This window comes from Microtus pennsylvanicus, chromosome 2, assembly GCF_037038515.1.
Source record: "Microtus pennsylvanicus isolate mMicPen1 chromosome 2, mMicPen1.hap1, whole genome shotgun sequence".
Taxonomy (NCBI): domain Eukaryota; kingdom Metazoa; phylum Chordata; class Mammalia; order Rodentia; family Cricetidae; genus Microtus; species Microtus pennsylvanicus.
In genome coordinates this window covers 81,341,477-81,365,512 of record NC_134580.1, presented here as the reverse complement: position 1 = coordinate 81,365,512, position 24,036 = coordinate 81,341,477, and the positions used below count along the sequence as shown (strand labels likewise).

Here is a 24,036-nt window from a genome sequence, read left to right as displayed (position 1 = left end):
GAGCTCACTTCCTCTTCCTCCGAGCATCTGTTCTGTTTACTCCGCCTATCTAAATTCTGCCCTATGAGGCCAAGCAGTTTCTTTATTACTTAACCAATGGAATCAACAGATTGATATATGACACTCCCACATCACTGTCTTGAAAAACCAAAACAATAAAACAAACAAACAAAACTGATGTTAAAAATGATGCTCATTAAAAAAAATAATTAAAATTTGGGTTAGGACAAAATTTCTAACAATTTCTTAAAGGACCCTAATGTGTTTCTGCCATTTTTAACACATATATAAAGCAATGTTTTTAGTATAAACAATTACAAAGTCATGATGTTGATCAACTTTAAAAAGCATTAAAGATGCTATACTTCAGTATCAACTATTCAGCCAAGATTTAACTAATTATATAAATATTTTTATAAGCATATCTATTAGTATGCAAATTTTCTTTGATGTTTAATAAATTGATAAAATTATATTATATGTCTACCAAAGTATTGTTTTGTGTGTGTTTTTCTTAAGATTTAAAAAATTAGTGGGGTGGTGATGGCTCACACCTTTAATCCCAGTACTCAGGAGGCAGGGTCAGGAGGACCTCTGAGTGTGAGGCCAGCGTAGTCTACAGAGCGAGTTCAAGAACAGCCAGAGCTGTTACACAGAGAAACCCTGTCTATAAAAACAAACAAGCAGGGCTGGAGAGATGGCTCAGAGGTTAAGAGCATCACCTGCTCTTCCAAAGGTCCTGAGTTCAATTCCCAGCAACCACATGGTGGCTCACAACCATCTGTAATGAAGTCTGGTGCCCTCTTCTGGTCTGCAGGCATACACACAGACAGAATATTGTATACATAATAAATAAATAAATATTTTAAAAAAAACAAACAAGCAAAAAATATGTGTGTGTATATTTACACACACACACACACAAATATAGCTTAAATCTTTGAGTGTCTTAGAACTTTACAAATGGAGTGCACAACAGCCTTTGTAACTGCTCACAACCTTGGGCTGCTGGGATATCATCATCACTCCCAGAATCTTCTGGTACACTCGGTAGCAAACCGCTCTGTCCGTCATAGCCTTGGTAATTATTGATCTGCTTTCTGTATAGTCTTACTGTTTGTATGACTTTATATGGATGGCGTTTATATCCATCTGATATAAACCCAGCTGCTGCGGTGGGTCAGTGGGGAAAGGTTGCTCCCTGCCAAGCCTCATGACGTGAGTTCAGTCTTTGGGATTCACATTAGGAAAAGAGAACCATCTCCCACAACTTGTCCTGTAGTTTCCACACGTGTGGTGGCATGCACATGTGTACACATACAATGCACTTGTATTAATTTTAAAATATTTTTAAAACTGGAATTCTAGTGACAATGGTTACTTGTATCTGACGTTGTCAATAGAGAGAGTTCATCTGAAATTTGTGGTTTTGCATTTAACAGTAGTTCCTTTTTATTGCCAAGTAGCATCCCATTTGTGGTGATATACAGCTTCTTTATCTTTCTATAATTGAGAGACATTGGGATTTATCAAGGTTTTATGAATAAGATTATTTATATATGAGTACAAGTCTTTATATGACCCTACTGTCTGTTTTCTTGGGTAGTGGATTAGGAGTGGGGTTTCTGGGACGTGGTAATCGTATGTTTTGCTTTATAAGAAACTACAAGGAGGCCCGAGGAGATAGATAACTGGTAGTGTTTGTCCAAGGTTAAGGACCTGAACTTGAATCCCATAAGCCACATAAAACAGTTAGGTATAGTGAAACATTCCACCAGAGACAGCCAGAGCTGTAGAGTTTGCTGGCCCCCTGTTATGCTTGGTAATTTTCAAGTTCCAGAACCTTGCTCAAAAAACAAGCTGGATGGTTCCCGGGAAATGACATCCAGGATTGACCTCTCGCCCCAAGTCACACACACACATGCACACACAGAGAAACCACATTGGCTGTTGCTTTATATCACACTCCACATATAAGTCCAGACACTCTACCTTTGTGCCAGTGTTCAGCATATTTGGTATGGTCAGTCTTCCTGCTTCTGGCCAGAGCTAATAGATGTGTAATTGTAGCTCACACTGGATTTATTGCATTTCTCTAATGGCAATGAGTATCTTTCCATGTACTTTGTAGGCATTTGTACGTCTTCTTTGAATAAGTGTGTGTTTGACTCTTTTGCCCACTCTTGTTGTTAATTGTTTATTACTGAGTTGTGGGATCTTACAGAGCTGTGTGCTCTGTCGAGTGCTTTACCTGTGTTTTCTCTCGTGACACACCTTCCATGTTATTTTGTTGTTGTTGTTGTTGTTGTTTTTCTAGATGGGTTCTCTGTGTAAGAGTCCTGGCTGTCCTGTGGGCAGAATTTTTGTCAGCACCACCAACCAGCTCTCAAATAACCATACAGAGACATAATATTAATTATCAATACTGGGCTAATAGCTTAGGCTTATTACTAACTAGCTCTTACAACTTTAATTAACCATATTTCTATATATGTTCTACCGTGTGGCTCAGTACCTAATCTCAGTATGGCATGTTTATCTCCTCCTTCTTCTGCATCTTGCTTGGGACCCTCAGACTTTGCACTTCTTCCCAGCCTTCTCCTAGTCTGGCTGTCCCACCCAGTCTCTTCCTCCTGGCTACAGGCCAGTCAACTCTGGCCTATATAACCCATGAGAGTGATACATACTTAAGTGTACAAAGACTATCCCACAACATTTTTTCCTTTTCCATCTGGATCTGTCTTCTCTAAGCATCTGTATTGTTTTTTGATTGCATGAGACAAACCTTTTTTTTTTTTTTAAGTTTTTCGAGACAGGGTTTCTCTGTAGCTTTGGAGCCTGTCATGGCACTAGCTCTTGTAGACCAGGCTGGCCTAGAACTCGCAGAGATCCACCTGCCTCTGCCTTCCGAGTGCTGGGATTAAAGGCGTGCACCACCACCGCCTGGCGAGACAAATCTTAAATTGCTATGTTAGCTGCTGGCACTGTTCAGTTGATGTGTGGTGCTAGCGCATGGTGGTTGGCAGTTGGCTCCATCCTGCAGGCAGCTGCCAAGAGACAAGTCTCTGTACTGTGGCCAGCATGAGAGACATGAGACTAGGAAGCTGCATTTGGCTCAATTTTTGTTTGTTTAGAACCTTTTTAAAGCTTTCTCAGATCTTTCGTGGATGTAGGTATCCCACATGAGAATGCCATTTGTAAGCAGAGTGTTTTTGTTGGCACTGCTGGCCAACTCCCAAATAACCACACAGACACTTAATATTAATTATAAATGCTTGTCACATAGCTTAGGCTTATTACTAACTAGCTCTTACAACTTTAACTAACCCATATTTATCTATTCTCTGACAATGCTTCTCTCTGTATCTCACCACTCCTGAGACTCCCTTCTTCCTTGCATTCCCTTTTTGTCTGCAAGTCCTGCCTAACTTCTACCTGTCCAGCTCTTTATTTTTATTTTATTTTTTTTGGTTTTTTTGAGACAGGGTTTCTCTGTGGTTTTGGAGCCTGTCCTGGAACTAGCTCTTGTAGACCAGGCTGGTCTCGAACTCACAGAGATCCGCCTGCCTCTGCCTCCCAAGTGCTGGGATTAAAGGCGTGCGCCACCACCGCCCGGCTGTCCAGCTCTTTATTAACCAGTGAGAGTAATACATATTACAGTGTACAAAGATTGTTCCACAGCAGTCCTGAAACTTGCTTTGTAGACCAGGGTGGCCATGGATTCATAATGATCCATCTGCCTCTCACTCCTTAGTGCTAAGATTAAAGGCATCAGATACCTTGCCTGGTACACTTTCCATGTTTCCCAATAGCATCTTTCACAGAGTACAAGTTTTAGAAAGAAGTCTAATTTATCCTTTCCTCTTTATAGTTTGAGGTTTTTTTGTATCATAAAAAATCACTTAATATAAAATCAGAAAGATTTTCTGTCATCTTATAAAAGTTTTATCATGTTAGCTGTTCCATCTGTTTTTAACTCACATTGAATTAGTTCTTTGTCATGGAGGAAAGAATTGGGTCTTTTTTTAAAAAAAAAATTATATCATTGTTGTTCTTGTTTTTGTTTTGAGACAGGGTCTCTGTGCAACCCAGGCTGTCCTGGATCTCAGTGAGTACACCAGGCTAGCTTTGAACCTACATTGATTTGCCAGCCTCTGCCTCCCTAGTCCTGGGGTTGAAGATGTGTACCACAGCACCTGGCAAAGTGTTGGTTTGTTTTCCTTTCTTTTTTGTTTTGTTTGTTTGTTTTGTCTTGTTTAGTCATTGAAGACAAGATTTTTTTCTTTTTTTAAAAAATATTTATTTATTTATTATGTATACAATATTCTGTCTGTGTATATGCCTGCAGGTCAGAAGAGGGCACCAGGCCCCATTACAGATGGTTGTGAGCCGGTTGTTGGGAATTGAACTCAAGATCTTTGGAAGAACAAGCAATGCTCTTAACCTCTGAGCCATCTCTCCAGCCCCCAAGACAAGATTTTTCTATGTATTCCTGGCTGTCCTGAAACTCATTCTATAGACCAGGCTGGCCTTGAACTCAAAGATCCTTGGAGATCTGTCTGCTTTTGCCTCTTGAATGCTGGGTAAAGGCATGCGCCATCATTGCCTGGCTGTCATTTTTTTTATATGGGAATTTAATTGTTTTAGAAATATTTTTATTGGGGCTGGAGAGATGGCTCAGAGGTTAAGAGCATTGCCTGCTCTTCCAAAGGTCCTGAGTTCAATTCCCAGCAACCACATGGTGGCTCACAACCATCTGTAATGGGGTCTGGTGCCCTCTTCTGGCCTGAAGGCATACACACAGACAGAATATTGTATACATAATAAATAAACAAAATAAATAAAAATTAAAAAAAGATAAGATCTTTCTTAAAAAAAAAAAAAGCCGGGCGGTGGTGGCACACACCTTTAATCCCAGCACTCGGGAGGCAGAGGCAGGCGGATCTCTGGGAGTTCGAGGCCAGCCTGGTCTACAAGAGCTAGTTCCGGGATGGGCACCAAAGCTACAGAGAAACCCTGTCTCGAAAAACCAAAAAAAAAAAAAAAAAAAGAAATATTTTTATTAAAAATACTATGCTTGTTACTATGCTTGTCCTCTGACTACACACACACACACACACACACACACACACACACACACGTGAGTGTGTCAGCGTATTTCTCTCTCTTCCTATACTTGAGTCTGTTTTTGTATTCTCTGTCAGTTATTTGTCTGTATGCAAAACCCTATAGTCTTGATGATTGTAGTAGTTTCACAGAAAGTCTTGAAATCAGCATAAGTCTTCTTGGTGCTCTGGATCTTTTGCATTTCCATATAAATTTTAAAATCAATTGGGAAATTTCAAAAAGGCCTGTTGGGGTTTTGGTTAGAATATATTTAGTCAATAGATTTAGAGAAAATTGACATCTTCATAATATCAAAAATTGAAAAAATATTATCTAGGCTTTATTTGGGACATTTTTATATTTTACTAATATGCATGACATTAATTTTACTTTTATTTTGTATTTTTATGAATATTTTCTGGAAATGCTAAGAATTTTGTGAGGAAGGATTATCAATAGTTCCACAACTTCCCCATGTGCAATTTAATAAAGATTTGTTTCTTAACCAAACAGGATATGGCCAGCTCTTAGAGTTGCTTCATTTTTCAGGAGGCATTGGGGAGCAAAAGGAAAGAATATAGTTAGAAGAAAATTTATTTTTCTCTAACCTAAGAGTTTTTCATCTGTTAAACCCTGGGCAGCCCAGCAGCATTGTTTATCATTATCTTATTCCCATCTCAGGAGACTAAGAAGTCTCTAGCTCAGAGCTCCCAACTGACAGCATCAGCGTGAGATCCTGTCCAAGTAAAATTCTTCTGTCCTGCCAGACACTAAAGCCAGCAGCCAGCCTCCCTCACTTCTCTAGTTTAAATCTGGAGAACCATGGCCTCTGGCTCCCCAGGAGTAAACTTACCCCTTATTCCTTGGTTTAGAACACTAGGGGAGAATCTTCTTAGAACTTGGGATGTGGAAGGTAAATCTCAGGCTGTATTGAGAGGACTGAGAGCAGCTCCGAGGCTTTGCAGTCCACACAGGAACAAAACCTACAGGACTTGCGTGCGAGAGCCGTGAGGGAGGGGAAAATCCTGGAGACTTCTTCAGGTTTTGATTTAGCAGGTCTGTATACTATAGAATTCTAATATCCCCTACCTTTGACCTCTTTGTTGGCAAGCATTAGAGATCTTATAGTCTGTCTATTCTGTACTAGGTTTTGATATTGAGACATTATCATATGGAACTCAGACTGGTTTGAACTTGTTACATAGCTGAGACTGGCCTTGAACTCCTGATTCTCCTGCCTCTACTTCTTAAGTTCTGGAATTGCAGGACATGCACCACCAAGTCCTGGTTAACTTTTTCTTTTTAAAAATTTTACTAGTGTGTGTGTGTGTGTATAGTGTCTGTGTGTAGGTTAGAAGGCAGCTGTGGGTCCCAGGGATTTCACTCAGGCTGTCAGGCTTGTGATCCAGGACATTGCTTGCTGAATCATTTCATGAATCCCAGGGTATGGATTTTAAGCTTGTTTAAGACTTAATGCAAGTTTAATTTTGAAAATATCAGTGTTAATGCCAAAGTAAGTTGTTTATGGAAGCAAAAAGAAATCTTTTTAAAATTTGTGTTTACATGTGAGTGCTTATGGCCATACATGCCACAATACACGCGTGGAGGTCAGGGGGACCACATGCAGGATTCAGTTCTGTCTGTCTACCATGTGGGTTTCAGGGATGGGACTCAAATCAACAGATTTGACAGCTGAAGCACAAATAATAAAAACCCAGAGACAGAAATTGGGGCTCAACCTGAAAACCAGAAAAACAAAGCAGCGAACTCACTAGAGAAGTCTTTCCTCTACCAAGGTTGGGCGACCACAAACTAAGCAGCCAAGCCTCTCTCCTCCCATTTTATGTTCACTCTAGTATAGGGATTAAAGATGTGTGACTTCCTTGGACTGGGATTAAAAGTGTGAGCCATCACCACATGGATTCGTTTCTGTGTTGAATTTGTATAGCCTAGGGTGGCGTTGAACTCGAAGAGATCCACCTGTCTTCCAAACCCTGGGATTAAAGGTGTGTGCCACCATTGCCTGACCTCTAGTGGCTTTAGCTTTGCTTCTGGTCTTCAGGCAAGATTTATCCAAATACAAATAATATGCCACTATAGGTAGCAGACCCCTTTACTCATTGAATCATCTCACTGACACCTGAAAAGATTGTAAATCTGTATATTTTTCTTTTTGAAAGAAAGGAATTAGCAGAGGCAGAACATAAACCTTTAGCTTACTGAGACAGTGAAAACCTGCAATTTAAGTTTTCATCCCAATTTATTGTGCTATTTTCTATTGAGCAGTCTTAGTGGGAATATGTTTTGTGATTATATTAGTAGTCGTTACTTTTTAGCATTCTACGTAAAAAGAAAAAGCTAAACCTATTGTTTGAAATGTTGGGGTCCAGGGATTGTTGTAGGAGAAGCCCAGCCCAATTCTGTCGCAGGCCTTAGCTTAACAAACTTCTTAAACTGGGTTTCTGTTACAGCTAGTCCTCCTCGGCTTGTCACTGTAGAGGAGCTTCTAGAAACAGCGAAAGGAGTCACCAACATGGCTCTGGCCCATGAAATTGTGGTAAATGGAGACTTCCGGATTAACACTGTTGAATTAGCAGAAGGCAGGTACGTGTGTGGACTTGTTTACCAGAGCATGTCCAGTCCTGGGAATGGCTTCCCATTCAGTGCCAGTGTGATCAAGACATTCTTCCTTTTGTACATCAGTGCTAAAAATATTCCTAGGTTAGGAACATGTGAACATGTTTCATAGCCATGGATGCTTCAGGATACAAGGAAAGGGTCTGGAATCTGTGGAAGCTTTCGTGCCTGCTTTTCCCCCGTGAGGGCACAGCCATTCCTTTGTTTGCTGCATGTGTCTCATCCATTTCCTTGTGACTGTCACTGCATTGCAGCTCTAACTGGCATCCCTTGCCAGATTGACTGTGTGAAGATAAGGAAGCCAGGGGAGGTGGCACATGCCTGTAATCCCAGCTCTAGGAAGTGGAGGCAGGAGGGTCAGTTACAGGTCATCCTCAACTATGTAGCAATTCAGAAGCCAGCCAGGGCTATATGAGTCCCTATCTCAAAAATCAAAAACCAAACAAGATAATAATAGTAATAATAAAAAGGCTGGAGAAAAGGCTCAGTGGTTAAGTGTACGAACTGCTCTATGTGGGCACCTCTATTCACATGTATGTATCGCAGGAACTTGCCAAGGTCAGAGAAAATAAAATTAGCAACTCTAAAATTTCCAGTTTTTAAGAAATTTAAAATTTTTAAATTTTATGTGGTTTTTCCTGCATGTATATATGTGCACCATGTGCATGCCTGGTACCCACTGGGTCAGAAGAGTGTTGGATCCTGGAACTGAAGTTATGTATAGATGGTTATGAGCCATCATGTGGGGGTGGGGGTGGGGGCTGAGAAGTAAATCCGCATCCTTTGCCTGCAAGAACACAAATGCTCTTTGCTGCTGAGCCATCTCTCCAGCCTCTGATTGTCTCTCCTTATGGCACTGTTACACGCTATTCACTGGATTCAGTTGCCCACTCTTAAGAGGGAAAGTAGCTACTGTCGTCAGCTTATGTCTGGGACGACTTTCCTTGGTTCCTATGGTTTTGAAGATTTGTTACCCTACAGCCATAGAATTTATGACTTTGAAAATGATTTAGATTCATATATATATATAATATCGCATTTGTCTTTTTATTTTTCCTTGTCTTCAGCTTGGAGAAGAGAGTAAAGGAGATTGTACATAAAGCTTTCTGGGATTGCCTGAGTGTCCAGCTAAGTGAAGACCCCCCAACATATGACCATGCCATCAAACTTGTAGGAGAGATCAAAGAGGTGAGGCAAAGAGTGACTCGTGCCTAGGGAGTGTTCATCCAGCCTGTGTTACTATTCCAGAAGACTCTAAAGAGATTGAGGTCACAAAGTCATTTGAAGGAATTTGGATTGAGTACTTTTGACTTAGCACCGCTGCCCCTCTAAAAAAATTTTCAGCCAAACTGTGATAACCCAAAGACACTACTTTTGTACAAAAAAAAATGTTCATATTGCTTAGAGACAACAAAACTTACATTATGAAATATAGAGTATTTATAAATTTTACTAGATATGGACACATTCAGTTTATGTTGACCAAAAGGTAATTGCGCCTTGGGATAGGATCGAGAGGGCTGTACGTGGAAGGGCTTTTTCTGCAGTGGCTTTACCATTCACACTGAAGACCTGTTATCTGGAAAAATGGGAGTCAGTAGTTGGCCCACAGGCTTCCTTAGCAATCATATTTTTCTTTGCTTATCACTAGTCATTCTTATCCACACATGGCAATACATACCCATGATCCCAGCACTTGGTTAGCTTAGGCAGATGGTCTCCAGCTTGTAGCCAGGTTGTACCACACTCACAGCAAGACCTTCCTTAAAGAGCAAACACAAACCAACCAACTAACTTCTAGTTTTTTCTTGTATCCAGGCAATTGCTAGAATATAAACAAGGCTTAAATAGCTATTCTAAATGATTCATCCTTTTGTGCATAAGCTGATGCCTAAGAGACACTGTCTGAGCTTAGCTGTGCTCTCTTGTAGACTCTGCTGTCTTTCCTGCTGCCTGGTCACACTAGATTAAGAAACCAGATAACCGAGGTCTTGGATCTGGAACTGATAAAACAGGAAGCAGAGAATGGGGCCCTAGACATTTCCAAGCTGGCAGAATTCATTATTGGCATGATGGGGACATTGTGTGCACCTGCTCGAGATGAGGAAGTGAAGAAACTAAAGGACATTAAGGAAATAGTGCCTCTTTTCAGGTATGGAAATGTCCATCACAGCACACCTTGTTGAAAACCTATTTGCAGATTTACACTTCAAGTCTAGGGACTTGGTCATTTCAAAAATGTTTGTAAAACAAACATCTAAAACCCAGAAATGTAGAAATCCTGCCACTCACAGCCACTGCTTTTCTAGTACTAAGGGACTAACGTCGGGAGATCTGTTTGGTTGGTTGGTTGTTTTGTTTGATACAGGGTTTCTCTGTGTAGCTTTGGTGCCTGTACTGGAACTAGCTCTTATAGAGCAGCCTGGCCTCGAACTCACAGAGATCCACCTGCCTCTGCATCCTGAGTGCTGGGATTAAAGGCATGCATCACCACCACTTGGTTGTTTTTTTTTTGTTTTTCAAGAAAGGCTTACTCTGTGCAGCCCTGACTATCCTGAAACTAGCTGTGTAGACCAGGCTGGTCTTGAACTCACAGAGCTCTGCCTGCCTCTGCCTCTTGAGTTCTGGGATTAAAGATGTGCACCACCACCACCTGGATTTTTTTTTAAGATTTACTTATTATACATACAGCAGATCTCATTATAGATGATGGTGAGCCACCATGTGGTTGCTGGGAATTGAACTCAGGACCTTTGGAAAAGAGACAGTGCTTTTGACCTCTGGGCCTTCTCTCCAGCCCCCGGTTTTTGAAAGCACTGTATGAGCATGTTTGGGATTACTGTAAGTCAGCAGCTGCACATGGGCAGGTTTCTGATGGTTTTTGCTTCCCTGTGGGTGGCCTTAAGAGTCTGATTGGAGTGTTTCCAGTAGAGATGACATGCCTCTCAGGACAAGTGGACTGGTGTGGATTTGTGAGCTGAAAGGGGAGGACTCCAAATGCATCCTTTCCTGCACATGAGCCTGGAGAGGAAGGCTGTGCTTCTGAAGGGCCATGGACCTGGAGCACATTTGATCCTAGTCCTGCTTCTGTGCAGGGCCACATCTGCACGTGAACCTTGGGGTTTTTTGTTTTGTTTGTTTTGCAGCAGGATTTCTCTGTGTAGTCCTGGAACTTACCTTGTTGATCAGTCTGGCCTCAAACTTACAGAGATCCAAGTGCTTCTGCTTCCTGAATGCTAGGATTAATTAAAGTTGTGCACCACCATACCCAACAAGCCTTGTTTTTTTGCTTTTTGTTATTTTGATATGCATTGGTGTTTTGCCAGCATGAGGGTATCAGATCCCTGGACTGGAGTTAAAGATAGCTGTGAGCGGCCATGTAGGTGCTGGGATTTGAACCTGGAAGAACAGCCAGAGCTCCTAACTGCTGAGCCATCTCTCCAGCCCTGAGCCTTGGGTTCTTGACTGTCTCCTGAGCTGGGCACTTAGCTATCCTTAGTCATGGTGTAGGTCAGGCAGAATGGAAGGCGTTCTCAGAGCAGGTCAGAAGTTTGTCCTTTGGGTACAGAGTGAATTGGCAATTATACCACTGAACTAGAGCATAAAATACCTCTTAAAACACAGAAACTGGGGAAAGAGGAAGGAAGAAAGGAGAAAGTTAATTTTTGTTCTTTTGTTCAGAGTCTCTCTATGTAGTTCTGGCTTTTCTGGAACTTGATATGTAGACCAGGTTGGCCTCAAATTTACAGAGATCCTCTGCCTCTGCTTCAGAGGGCTGGGATTAAAGGTGTGCACCACCTCACCTGGCTAATTTTCATTCTCTGCTTAGAAAATGAATCGATCTGTGTAAGCACAAATACCAAGGAGCTTCAGCTCAGGTTAAGATCCCTGTATTTCCTCAGGCCTCCAGGAGCTGGCCCAGAGCCAAGGAACCTGCTCTGGGCTGGAAAGGCAGCATCAAGTGTGACGATCAGAGGGGGAGGGAAAGGGAGTTAAAAGCACCTTAAATTTTTGCAGCTTTTTGTTTTGTTTTTGAGGTAGGATTTCTCTATGTATCCCTAGCTGTCCTGGAACTTGCTGTGTAGACCAGGCTGGCTTAAACTCACAGAGATCGTCTGCCTCTCCCTCTGGAGCCCTGGGATTAATGGTGTGTGCCACCACTGCTAGGCAAATTTTACACTCTTTCAAGCCATTAGTTATGTGTTTGTTTTCCAAATTTGTATTACTTTTTAGAAAGGATTGTTATCTTTTTAAAATTATATATATGCCTGTCAAGGGAATACGCACGTCAGTGCAGATACCTGAGGAAGCCAGAAAGCTCCCCAGCATATGTACTGGAATATGAAACTAAGGTCCCGCTCTAGTGATTCTAGCTTGTGTCAAATTGACATAAAACTAGCCAGCACAGCTGACCCGTGGTCAGCTTGACACACAAACATTATTTTTCAATTTGAACCTTTCTTTCTTATGTATCCTCAATATGGCACAATAATATTAACATTACAATATAAAATGTAATAACTTTAAAAGTCCCATGGTCTTTGCAAATTCAAACGCCTTCAGAGTTCAGTTTCATCAGGCAAGCAGTGATGGGTGATGCACTCCTTTGATCCCAGCACTCGGGAGGCAGAGCCATGTGGATTTCTGTGAGTTCGAGGCCAGCCTGGTCTACAGAGTGAGTTCTAGGACAGCCAGGGCTACCCAGAGAAACCCTGCTTCATAAAAACAAAGCAAGCAAACAAAAAAAGTTCAGTCTCTTTAAAATATGCAGCCTCTTAGCCATTTACATGTGCTAGGCATCTTGACGCGTGTCTCCGCAAAGGTTAGTCTCCTGGAGCAGAGGTCTGCCAAGGGTCAAGGAGGGAGAATGAGTCTCCGGGGTCACTCCCAGGGTTGCTGACAGCAATTAGCCCCCACTAATGGCTGCTTGGTGAAAAAAAATACCCAGCCTCTAAAAATCCAAAATCTTTCAAAAACTCAGTCTGTTAACTGTGCACTCTTGTAAAAGTCAGAGTTAAGTTAAATGCTTTCACTTCAAGAGGGAAGAACCAGACACACAGTCATCAACAGATGGAAGTAAATCTTTCAGTGCCCGTGGACTCACTCCTGATGTCTTGGGCTCCCACAGAGAGCCTGGGACCTTCCCAGGCTCTGCCCCCTGCTGCATTCACAGCTTGTCTTCTAGGCTCAGGCTGGCTGCACTCCACCATGGTACTGCTGTTCTTGGCGGTTGCCCCATGGTATAGGCATCTCCAAAACACTGGGTTCTGCTCAGCTGGGCTGCCCTTGCCATCAGTAGCCTTTCCTGGGCTCTCTTCAAGGTGCAAAGCCTCAACTTCTCCGCATGACTCCTTCACTCCTGGGGCTTCCACTGCAATTCTGACTCCACCTTCGCCTGTGGCTTCTCCTGGCCTCTCACAGAGCCAAGCTCCACCTCCTCTCCCTGACTCCTTCCTGCCTTCAAAACCAGAACCACCTGGGTGACTCTTACACTACCAAGTTCAGCTGCCAGTGAAGGGACCACCTTGGCCACTCTGGACCTCAGCGTCTGTGTACTGACTGAGGAAACACTTCCCAGAGGACTTCACCTCAGTGATGCTGGTCTCTTCTCAATCACCACTAATTGTCCGGCATCAGTTGTCCTAGCGGAGCAAAGGTTTTCCATCAGTGGTTCTGGTCTCTTATGAGTCACCGCTGATTCTTCTGCCCCAGCTAACCAGAACCACAGATTGTCAACTCAAAATAGCCACCAGCCCTGATAGAGTCTTTAAGTGGCTCTCAGACTTCCCTCTGGAGCGTCCAAGCCAGGCCTTCATCATCTGCTCTGCTCTCAACATTCTCATTCCTAGCGCCTATAGGAAAGGTCACTAGGCTTTGAGCACTCAAGGACTTTTCTAGCCCACAGTTCCAAAGTTCTCCACAATCCCCCAAAAACAACATGGCCAGGCCTGTTACAGCAGTATCCCTTGATCCTGGCAACACTTTGTCTTAGGGCTATTATTGCTGTGATGTAACACCATGACCAAAAGCAGCTTGGGGAGGAAAGGGTTTATTTCACTTACCGTCCCATCAAAAACAGTGAAGACAGAAATTCAAGCAGGGCAGGAACCTGGAGGCCACAGAGGAATGTTGCTTGCTGCTTGCTTCCCCTGGCTTGTTTAGCCTGCTTTCTTATAGACCCAGGACTACCATCCCAGGGGTGGCCCCACCCACAACAGGCAGAGCCCTCCCACATCAACACTTATTAAGAAAATGCCCTACAGGCTTCCCTAAAGCCTCATCTTGGTGGAATATTCTTTTACACTGTGTGAAGATGTATCACTGTGATTGGTTTGCTAAAGAGCCAATAGCTAGGTAGGAGGTAGAGGCAGGACTTCTGGACAGAGAGCTCTGGGAAGAAGAAACAGGATGAGCAAAATGGAGATGAGGTAGCAAGCACGTGGCAGAACATAGATTTAAAAATACGGGCTAATTTAAGTCATAAGAGCTAATTAGAAACAGCATAAACTAAGGCTGAGATTTCATAATTAATAGTAAGTCTCTGTGTCATTTTTTATGAGCTGGCAGCTCAAAGAGTAATTTGTCCACACATCTTAATGAAGTCATTTTTTTTCAACCAAGGCTCCCTCTTCTCTGATGACTCTAGCTTGTGTCAGATTGACATAAAATTGGTCAGCACAGGTCCCCTGGAAGAGCAGGCAGTGCTCTTAACCCCTGAACCATCTCCCAGTCCCCCAAATTCATTTTCTTTCTTTCTTTCTTTCTTTCTTTCTTTCTTTCTTTCTTTCTTTCTATCTATCTATTTACTTATGTATGTATGTATGTATTATGTAGACAGTATTCTGTCTGTCTGTATGCTTGCTGGCCAGAAGAAGACACCAAATCTCATTACAGATGGCTGTGAGTTGCTGGGAATTGAACTCAGGACCTCTAGAAGAGCAGTCAGTGCTCTTAACTTAACCTCTGAGCCATCTCTCCAGCCCCCCAAATTCATTTTCTTAATTTTTGTTTTGTTTTGTTTTTTCAAGACAGTGGTTTCTCTGTGGAACAGTCCTGACTGTCCTGGAACTCGCTTTGTAAACCAGGCTGGCCTCCAACTCACAGAGATCCGCCTGCCTCTGCCTCTCATCACATGGCTCTTTTGCGGCCCTTTCTGGGATGAAACATACATCTCTTTTCCTTTAAACTGGGCTTATGTCACTACTGCCTGCTTCTAAATCTTCTATTTTTTTTTCAGGGCAATCTTTTCTGTGTTGGACCTAATGAAAGTAGACATGGCCAACTTTGCTATCACTAGCATTAGGCCGCACCTCATGCAGCAGTCTGTTGAGTATGAGAGGAAGAAGTTTCAGGAGGTCTTGGAGAAGCAGCCAAGTAAGTGGAATGCTGGTGGTGCCTTCCATTGTTGGCTTTGTGTCGCACTCTAGCTGCTGTGGCTTCTCATGACTGAGCTGGACAGTGGCATACATATGCCTTTGAAAGTTCCTGACTTCATAAGCCTCTCAGTAATCCAAATCAGACCAAATCAAACTGAATTAGAAAAAACCCAGGTTGAATCGATAGAAATGCTTTCCAGTCCCCAGAGAGGAGGCAGAAAAGGAAGACTGGAAACCACGTTTGTTCTCTGGAGGGGGCAGTTTAAATACCCTGCGGGAGTGGTCTTGAGCACCTCTGGGGAAGGGTCATCGTTTGGCAGGCTTTCTCAGGGGTGTTTGACTTGGGATGGAGCATCCACCCGAACATTCCAGAGTCTTGGGACGTAAGGATGCCAGGGGTTGGGGTGACGCTTCTATGCAAACAGCCTTTAATCCCAGCACTTGGGAGGCAGAGGCACACAGATCTGAGTTCAAGGTCAGCCTTATGTACAGAGTGAATTTCAGGACAGCCAGAGCTACACAGAGAAACTCTGTCTTGAAAAAAAACGGGGGGGGGGGGAGCAAAAAACAAACTAAAATTTAAAAAAATTAATAATTAAAAAAATAAAATAAAATGAGGGTGGTTTAACTTGAAGGAAAAGCATGGAAAGCTGTTAAAGCCTCGAAAACAGCTGCTTTGCTGCTTTTCTAGCGCCGGGTTTAAAGGCCACACCACCACACCTGGCTTTGTTTCTGTTTTGTTTTGTCCTGCTCTGCAGCCCAGGCTGGCCTGGTGCTCTGCTCTGCAGCCCAGGCTGGCCTGGTGCTCTCTGTGAAGTCCAGGACAACTGCAGGAGAACACTTGACTGAGGAGTCTAGACTGGCTGTGTTCTCAGGTGCAGCGTGCTTGAATGTCACGTAGCCCAACTTTGCTGATGAGGAGATGGAAATGGCTGTCTCTGAATAGATCTTCTTGCGTGACCAGGTTTCTTAACTCAGTGGCCCCAAAAGTTAGTTCCTGCAGCCTCGGGTGGATGCTTGGGGCCAGGGGTGGAAAGACAGACTAGAAGTGGTGGAAGGAGATTGACTGACACACCATTCCGTCTCTCTGGAGGCATCTGGGGACACGGTCCATAGGCCCCAGGAGCTCAGCTGCAGTGAATTGCTGAACAGGAGCCTGCGTAGACCTCTCCCTGGTCATCAGAGTTTAGTACTTGTCCACCGAGGTTTCCAAAGTCTGGAGCCACAGAGAAAGGCTGTCTCTAGAAGGCTAAAGGCAGCGTGAGGCTCCATGGCTCAGCAGTCAGGACCAAAGGAAGTACTTTGTGCAGGACATCTTGTACCTGGGAAGAACTGACAGCCTCTGTAGCCCCAGCCGCCTGTGTGCTCTGAGGGAGGCCTCCACCAGGGTGCAGCTCTCCCAAGAGGCACTTTTTACTCCGAACTGTGTTCTTATGGGGGACCTGCTGTGTTACTCGGCTAAAGAAAGCCCCGGAAGCCGGGTGGTGGTGGCACACGCCTTTAATCCCAGCACTTGGGAGGCAGAGGCAGGCGGATCTCTGAGAGTTCGAGGCCAGCCTGGTCTTCAAGAGCAAGTTCCGGGACAGGCACCAAAGCTACAGAGAAACCCTGTCTCAAAAAATCAAAAAAAAAAAAAAAAAAGAAGAAAGAAAGAAAGAAAGAAAGAAAGAAAGAAAGAAAGAAAGAAAGAAAGCAAGCAAGCAAGCAAGCCCTGGAGACCACTGAGGGCCCCATTGGCAGTGCTCCCCATATGGTGAGTTACACAGCAGATACCACCAGGCTGTGAGCAATCCTGACTGATACAGCCGTCAGTGCAAGTGTACACAGGGGCTCCAGCTGGTGTCTGTCCTGTTTGTCTGGGGACCATCCCTCAGAGCTGCAGTCATCTGATGCAGTGGTCAGAACCAGAGAAGACAGGAAGGAGGAAGGGGCAGACCTGGCTCTTGAGCTCCACCAGCCTGTGAAGTCGGTGACATACTTGTTGTGTTGTGGTTTCTCAGTACAGGGTTTCTCTGTATAACAGGCTGGCCTCATAGTCATAGAGATCCGCCTGCCTGCCTGCCTGCCTGCCTCAGCCTCCTGAGTGCTGGGGTTAAAGGCGTGCGCCACCTCCTTCTATTCAGAGAGACTTGTCTGAGGTCGTGAAGCTAGCGCTGAGCAATGCTGTGATCTGGATTGAGTTCTGTGGGTTCCAAAGTTCATTCTCCATCCTGAATTTCACTGTCGGGCTGCTCTTCCTTAAGGTAATTCCAAGAAGTGCCCTTGCAAGTGTCAGAGTGATGAACACAGCCCTGTTTTCCACAGATTCCCTGGACTTTGTCACCCAGTGGCTGGAGGAGGCTTCAAATGACCTTCTGACTCAGAAGTACAAACATGCCCTGCCGGCTGGGGGAGGGGCTGCTGGCTCAGGGGATGCTCCGGTGCTGACCCCTGTTTCTGTCCAGAATTATGCCTACCTGAAGCTGCTGAAATGGGACCACTTCCGGAGACCTTTCCCCGAGGTAGGTGCTGCTGGCACTTAACCGTTCAGACTTTGTCTCACACAGCGCAGCTTTTCTGAAAGAATCATGGTATTCTGATATAAGCCACAGACCAAAACGTCTTCTTTTCATTTGGAATTGTAATAACGTCTTTATGAATGTTTCCGTGTACAGTGGGTTTCATTGTGACGTTCTCATATGTATTACTGCACTTTGCTCACATTCATCTCTATTTCCCTGTAATCCCCTGCTGTGTGTATTTGTATCTGTGTACATTCTGCACACGAGAAAACTTGCAGTATGGTCTCTTCCCCTTCCCCCTTTATTCTCTCTTGTTCCCCTCACTACCCCACTTCTCTCTTCATGGCAGGGTCTCTCTCTGCGTACACTTAGCTGGCTTGGAACTTGCTCTGTAAACCAGCCTGGCCTCGAACTCTCAGAAATCTGCCTGTCTCTGCCTCCTAGTGCTGAGATCGAAGATTACGTACCATGCCCAGCTTTCTCTCTCCTCTTAAGTTCCTTCTTCCTTCAACACACACACATACCTCAGTGTAGATCATGCCTATGAGAGAGAAGAGTGGTTACTTCTGAGTCTCTCTCCACACACATACAGAGGTTCTTACTATGTAGCACTGGGTGGCCTGGAATTCACTGCAGTCCAGTGGCTTTGGACTCACAGAGATTCCCCTGCTGATGCTTCCTGAATGCTGAGATTACAGGTGTGCGTCACATGCCAGGCTGACTTGATTCTTCTTTATGGCTGAATGAAATGTCCTTGTGGGGGCTGGAGGGATGGCTCAGAGGTTAAGAGCATGGACTGCTCTTCTGGAGGTCCTGAGTTCAATTCCCAGCAACCACATGGTGGCTCACAACCATCTGTAATGAGATCTGGTGCCCTCTTCTGGCCTGCAGGCATGGAGGCTGAACACTTTGTACATAATAAATAAATAAACCTTAAAAAAAAAAGAAAGAAATGTCCTTGTGTATATGAAACACATTTTCATCCCCTCCGCTGCTGATGGACATCTAGGCTGGCTCCATATTTGGTTGTTGTGAGTGATGCTACAATGACCGTGGATCTAATCCCCCCTTAGTTTATGGAGCTCAGTGGCTTCTGGTGTATTTCAGGCTCAGGCAGTGCTACCTTCGCAGGCATCGGCAATCAGCATACTTTTCTCCTCCTTCCAGTTCTGCTTTGGTCTCTGTACTTGTCTGCTCTGATAGTTCCTATAAATGCAGTGTTCAGCTTGGGCCTTTTGTGTCTGGCTTCTCTGGGGAACATAATGGAGACACTTGATGGCATGGACCAGTACTTAATCATCTTATTTTTCATTGTAGCAAGAATTACTTGTTCTTACATTTGTTTGTGCTATTGTGGGAGGTGTGTGGGGTGTGTGGTCAAAGAACAGCTTTCAGAAATTGTTCTCTTCTTCCACCATTGCCTTGTGGCTCAAACTTGGTGCCTTTACCTGCTGAGCCATCCTGAAGGCCCCATTGTGCTTTTATACCACGTTTACCATTTCTTTCTTTCTCTGATAGCCCTAGAGCAAACTCTATAGACCAGGTTGGCCTTGAACTCACAGAGGTCTGTCTGCCAAGTGCTGGGTGGGATTAAAGGTGTGCGCCACTACACCTGGCTCACCATTTTTTTTTTTTTTACCATTTCTGAGTATACAGTTGAGTGGCAATTAAAAGCACACACCATTGTGCAAACATTCTCATTGCAGAATGTTTCCATCCCCACAGACGATGAGACTACCCATCAGTCAATGTGTGGGTTTGAATGAAAATGACCCCCATAGGTTCATATGTTTTATGAACTGTTTGGAAAGGATTAGAAGGTATAGCTTTGTTTGAGGAGGTATGTCACAGGGAAGTGAGCTGTGAGGTTGCCTTTTTTCATTTTAAGATTTATTATTTCATAATTATGTGTGCCTGTGTCTGTGTGGGTTTATGCATGTGAGTGCAATACCCACAGAGGTAAGAAGAGAGCATTCCATCCCCTGGAGCTAGAGTTATAAGTGGTTGTGAGCCACCATGTGAGTGATGGGAATCAAACCCAAGTCAAAAGCAGCCAATTCTCTTAACCACTGAGTGCAGTTAGACCTTTTCATCAAGAGCGTCAACTCCCCAATAATGACATGCAGACTTATTAATTATGAAAGTTCAGCCAATAACTTAGACTTGTTTTAGCTAGCTCACATAACTTAGATTAACCCATTTCTATTAATTTACTTTCTGCCTTGTGACTTTATTACCTTATCACTGTATTTTCCACCCTGCTTGTTCTGTATCTCCTGGTGTCTCTCTCCTTCTTTCATGCATCCTCTGTGCCTGGAAATCTCACCAAGCTATTGACTGGTCAGCTTTTTATTAACCAATCAGAGTGACATCTTCACAGTGTGCAAAAAGACTATTCTACAACATTTCCCCTTTTTTGTCTAAACAAAAAAAGAAAGATTTTTAACTATAATATAGTAAAGTTATATACAGTAACAACAATTATCAAGTAAGAATTACATCCACAGTGTCCAGTCCATTTGCGTTTTGCAGACTTGGAGAAAGCACTGTATCTATCTATCGTCTAAACCAGCTATGATAGTAGGAAGAGAATTACTCTTCTGGTAAGAGTCGTGAATCTGCAGAGTTTTTAGTCTCCACGACTGAGGTTACCACCTCTTTTAAGCCTTTTAGCTCCTTTTGGATTTGGTCATCATGTCCCTGTCCCTCAGCATTGCTGGTTATTACCCAGCGAGGTGAAGACCCCTCGTTATAGTTCTCTCAGTCATTAGGCTCTGGCTGATTGTAACCACTCAGTTTCATAAATTCATCTAGCAACTCCCCCAGTGGCGTGGAGGGTATCGTCCCCCTTCTAACTGGCTCAGAGGGAAGTATCTCCTGCTGTTTGGGATTTAAGTCCAACCTTTTCTGTATTAGCATCCAGAAACAAAGCATATCTGCAGAGATGCTGTCTGGTCCATAACTATAATAACGTTATTGAATCTTTATCCCGACTTCTTTCCATGTCACAGCATCTAAAGTCCTGTGCTCGGAAAACCGAGGGCATAGCTGCTCTGTAAATTTAAATAATTTTTGTATCTGATGCTGCTGTACTCAGGCTCCCTTGTCCTTTAATATATCTCCAGTCAGTTGTATAACCATTTGATTCTTCTTCTTTGTCCCATAGTTCTATTTATTATGTACAAATTTTTACTTTAGACTTATTTCCTGCTTCTCTCTCTTTTAAAATTTTACTACTTATTTTTTAATATTTACTTATTTATTATGTATACAATATTCTGTCTGTGTGTATGTCTGCAGGCAAGAAAAAGGCGCCATTACAGATGGTTGTGAGCCACCATGTGGTTGCTGGGAATTGAACTCAGGACCTTTGGAAGAGCAGGCAATGCTCTTAACCTCTGAGCCATCTCTCCAGCCCCCTACTACTTATTTTTGAACACTCATTAGTCACCGATCCACCTGTGGTGTAATTTTCTTGCGGTTTCCTCACATTCTCTGGTTTCCTCATGCTCTCCTCCATACATCTGGTCACTCTTCCATGGTTTTCAGTGGTCACCTATCAGCCCCATGTTGGGCACCATTATGTCAGGGACTAGCCCAGACATAAATTATCTCTCATACCAGAGTGGAGGAAATAAATGAAGACACAATTTACACAACAGTATCGGGAGGGAGTTTTGGTGATCATTTAAATTTTGAAATCACCTGTGTTTATTTTCCAAGCAGCTTTTATATCAAGGTAAACTGAGGGGGCAGGTAACACAAACGTTATTGGCATTGTTTCCTAGGTAGCAGGGGATGACTGAGGTCACGTCTGTACCTACTTTGTCGTGTCAATGCCTATTGTCAGGTAGACTGAAAATATCTCTTTCCCAGGCAGCCTCCTAATTTACAATAGAAGGAGCATGTCAGTATCGCGCTGTGTGCACTGCGTTTCCTTCAGGGCTCATCCACGCGGTCATGTCAGTATCGCTCTGTGTGCACTGCGTTCCCTTCAGGGCTCATCCACGCGGTCATGTCAGTATTGCGCTGTGTGCACACACTGCGTTTCCTTCAGGGCTCATCCACGCGGTCATGTCAGTATTGCGCTGTGTGCACACACTGCGTTTCCTTCAGGGCTCATCCACGCGGTCACGTCAGTATTGCGCTGTGTGCACAGACCGCGTTTCCTTCTCAGACAAGTGCTGTGACTGTTTCCACTCTGGCTGTTGTGCACTCTGCTTCTTTCCGCACTGCATCTTGTGCACACTGTGGCTTCGGCTCTCTGGGCCGGACCCAGGGCCTTTCTGAGTACTTGTAGCTGCAGCAGTCATGCCAGGGGGTGAGTGAGGAGGGAGTCTCCGTTTTTCTGGCATAACTAATCTGGTGTGTGGCTTCCTCAGTCTTCTTTGAAGCCCCTGTTCCTATTTCTAGCTTTAGCTCCTGCAGCTTCTATAAATCTTTCCTTTCAGAAGTGTAAACTTTCCTCTTGCCTCTGGTTGCCCTGCGGTACATGAGAGGCCCTCAAGGTGCTGCTGGCTTGTTGGAAAGCATGGCTCTGGGAGCAGCAGGAAAGCTTCTGGTGGTTTTCCCTGGGACTGCTTCTGTTCTTGGCATTTAGTCATGGAGAGCTTTTGCATCCTTAAGTCAGGTCCTGCCAAAGTCAAGTGGTATCACGGTCACAGTCACGTTAGCAGTGAGACAGAAAGAGGCCGCTGGAAAGTCTGTTATAGCAAAGCTGTTCATGACGGAGGCCTTGCGGTCTTCAGAGATAGTTCATCTTCTAAGAAGTTTGGGCTCTGACTCCATTTTGTTTTGTTTTTGTTTTCAACACTGCAGCCTAGGCTAGCCCCAAACTCTAGTTGGTCCTCCTGACTCAGCCTTCCCAATGCCAGGGTTACAAGCATAGCCCACTCCATCTGGTTTGACCCTAAATTGCTAATATCTTGGATTTAGCTTCTTACAGCAAAGCAGGTTTCTAAAGCTTGCTTGATTAGCCTGTAAAACTCAGATCTAAGGCAGGTGTAGGCGCTGCTCATTTTTAATCCCAGGCTTTGGAGGCTGAGGCAGGTGGATCTTTCTGCGTCCAGGGCCAGCCTGGTCTACAAAGTAAGCTCCAGGACAGCCAGAGCTACATGGTGAGACCCTGTCTCCATACCCCCCTAATCCTCCAAAAGAAAAGAAAACAATCAAAAACCTCTTAACTGAATCAATCAACATCCACTCAGCCTTCCTGCTGCTCTTCTCTCAGCCCTCACCGTCTCCAGTAGCTGGGATCTGGGCTCTTTAACTGTGGTGTCTCTGGCAGGAAAAGACTGTTCTTTAATGCGAGAGGCAGTCCACCTTCAGGGGCGGTGGACCTCAGCTCTGCTCACTGTCATTTTTTATTGTTTTCTTTATCTCCCTAACTGAGGTGCTTGTTGTTATTGTTTGTTTGTGGTCCTGAGACAGGGTCTCTCTTCGCATCCCAGGCTGGCCTTCGACTCAGCAATTCTCCTGACTCAGCCTTCTGGTGTGTTAGTGGGGGCGGAGGGTGGAGTTCAGAGGCGGAGCCACCATGCCCAGCTTGCCCAGTGAGAATCTCCTTTGTGATGTGTGTACTAAGGCTCTGCTTCAAGGAACTCCTCCCTTGTATCGGCACAGGGGACTTCCTGGTTTGTGGGGACAAAGATAGGGTCACAGGATTTGGATGTTTCCCTTTCAATTCTGGGACCATCGGTCCGGACACGTGGGACGGTATTGGCCACTCTAGCTCCATCTCACCCTTCCCTTCCTACCACTGTACCTTCTACTGAAATTGTGGCTCTCAGCCACGCCCCTGCCTGTCGGGTTTCTTCTTTCAAGGAGTTGTACAAAGAGAACCCCACTTTTGCATAGCCTCAGAGAGTAAAGGACGCTTCCCTGAGGTCACACTGCTGTGAAGGAGTAGTCAGGATTTGTCTCCAGGCCCGCCTGAGCTGATGCTTAGAGCTCTGCCGTCCCCGAAAGGAATGCCGGGTGAAAGGGCACCACAGAGCAGGCGGAGGTGTGGCGCCACTGCCATCTGCTGGCCAGCCTGAGTCTCTGCTCAGCAGTGATGTGTGTGTTCATTGCAGACCCTTTTGATGGACCAGTCTCGTTTCCAAGAGCTCCAACTGCAGCTGGAGCAGCTGGCCGTCCTGGGAGCAGTGCTGCTCGTCACATTCAGCACCGCTGCACCTGGAATCTCTGGCCACGCTGACTTTGCTGAGAAACTCAAGATAACGGTGAAGATTCTGCTAATGGACATGCATCTGCCGTAAGTGGCTGGGACCCTTCAGTGGATGGAATTGTAGTGCACCATGGGAGTTTCCCAGTGCAAGGCCTTGAGGAGCTTAGAAAAGGTTTTGCCTACCTGCAGTTCAGTCATGGCTGTCATGCCCCAAGTTTCAGGGAGCGGTAGATTTAACAAGACTCTT

The 24,036-nt window shown here is 44.4% G+C and overlaps 1 protein-coding gene across 5 annotated transcripts in view; it reads left to right on the top strand.

The window, feature by feature from the left end:
* The window catches only part of Tcp11l1 (t-complex 11 like 1), a 39,149-nt gene that overhangs the window by 9,125 nt on the left and 5,988 nt on the right, over window positions 1–24,036 (top strand). For 4 of the 5 annotated variants that reach the window (XM_075961595.1, XM_075961594.1, XM_075961597.1 and 1 more), the window contains exons 3-8: window positions 7,578–7,710; window positions 8,811–8,931; window positions 9,675–9,895; window positions 14,981–15,117; window positions 17,424–17,620; window positions 23,695–23,876. In XM_075961595.1, coding sequence (XP_075817710.1) covers window positions 7,578–7,710; window positions 8,811–8,931; window positions 9,675–9,895; window positions 14,981–15,117; window positions 17,424–17,620; window positions 23,695–23,876 — 991 coding nt within the window. The remainder of the gene's footprint in view (window positions 1–7,577; window positions 7,711–8,810; window positions 8,932–9,674; window positions 9,896–14,980; window positions 15,118–17,423; window positions 17,621–23,694; window positions 23,877–24,036) is intronic. The other variant, XM_075961598.1, reaches the window with a different exon arrangement.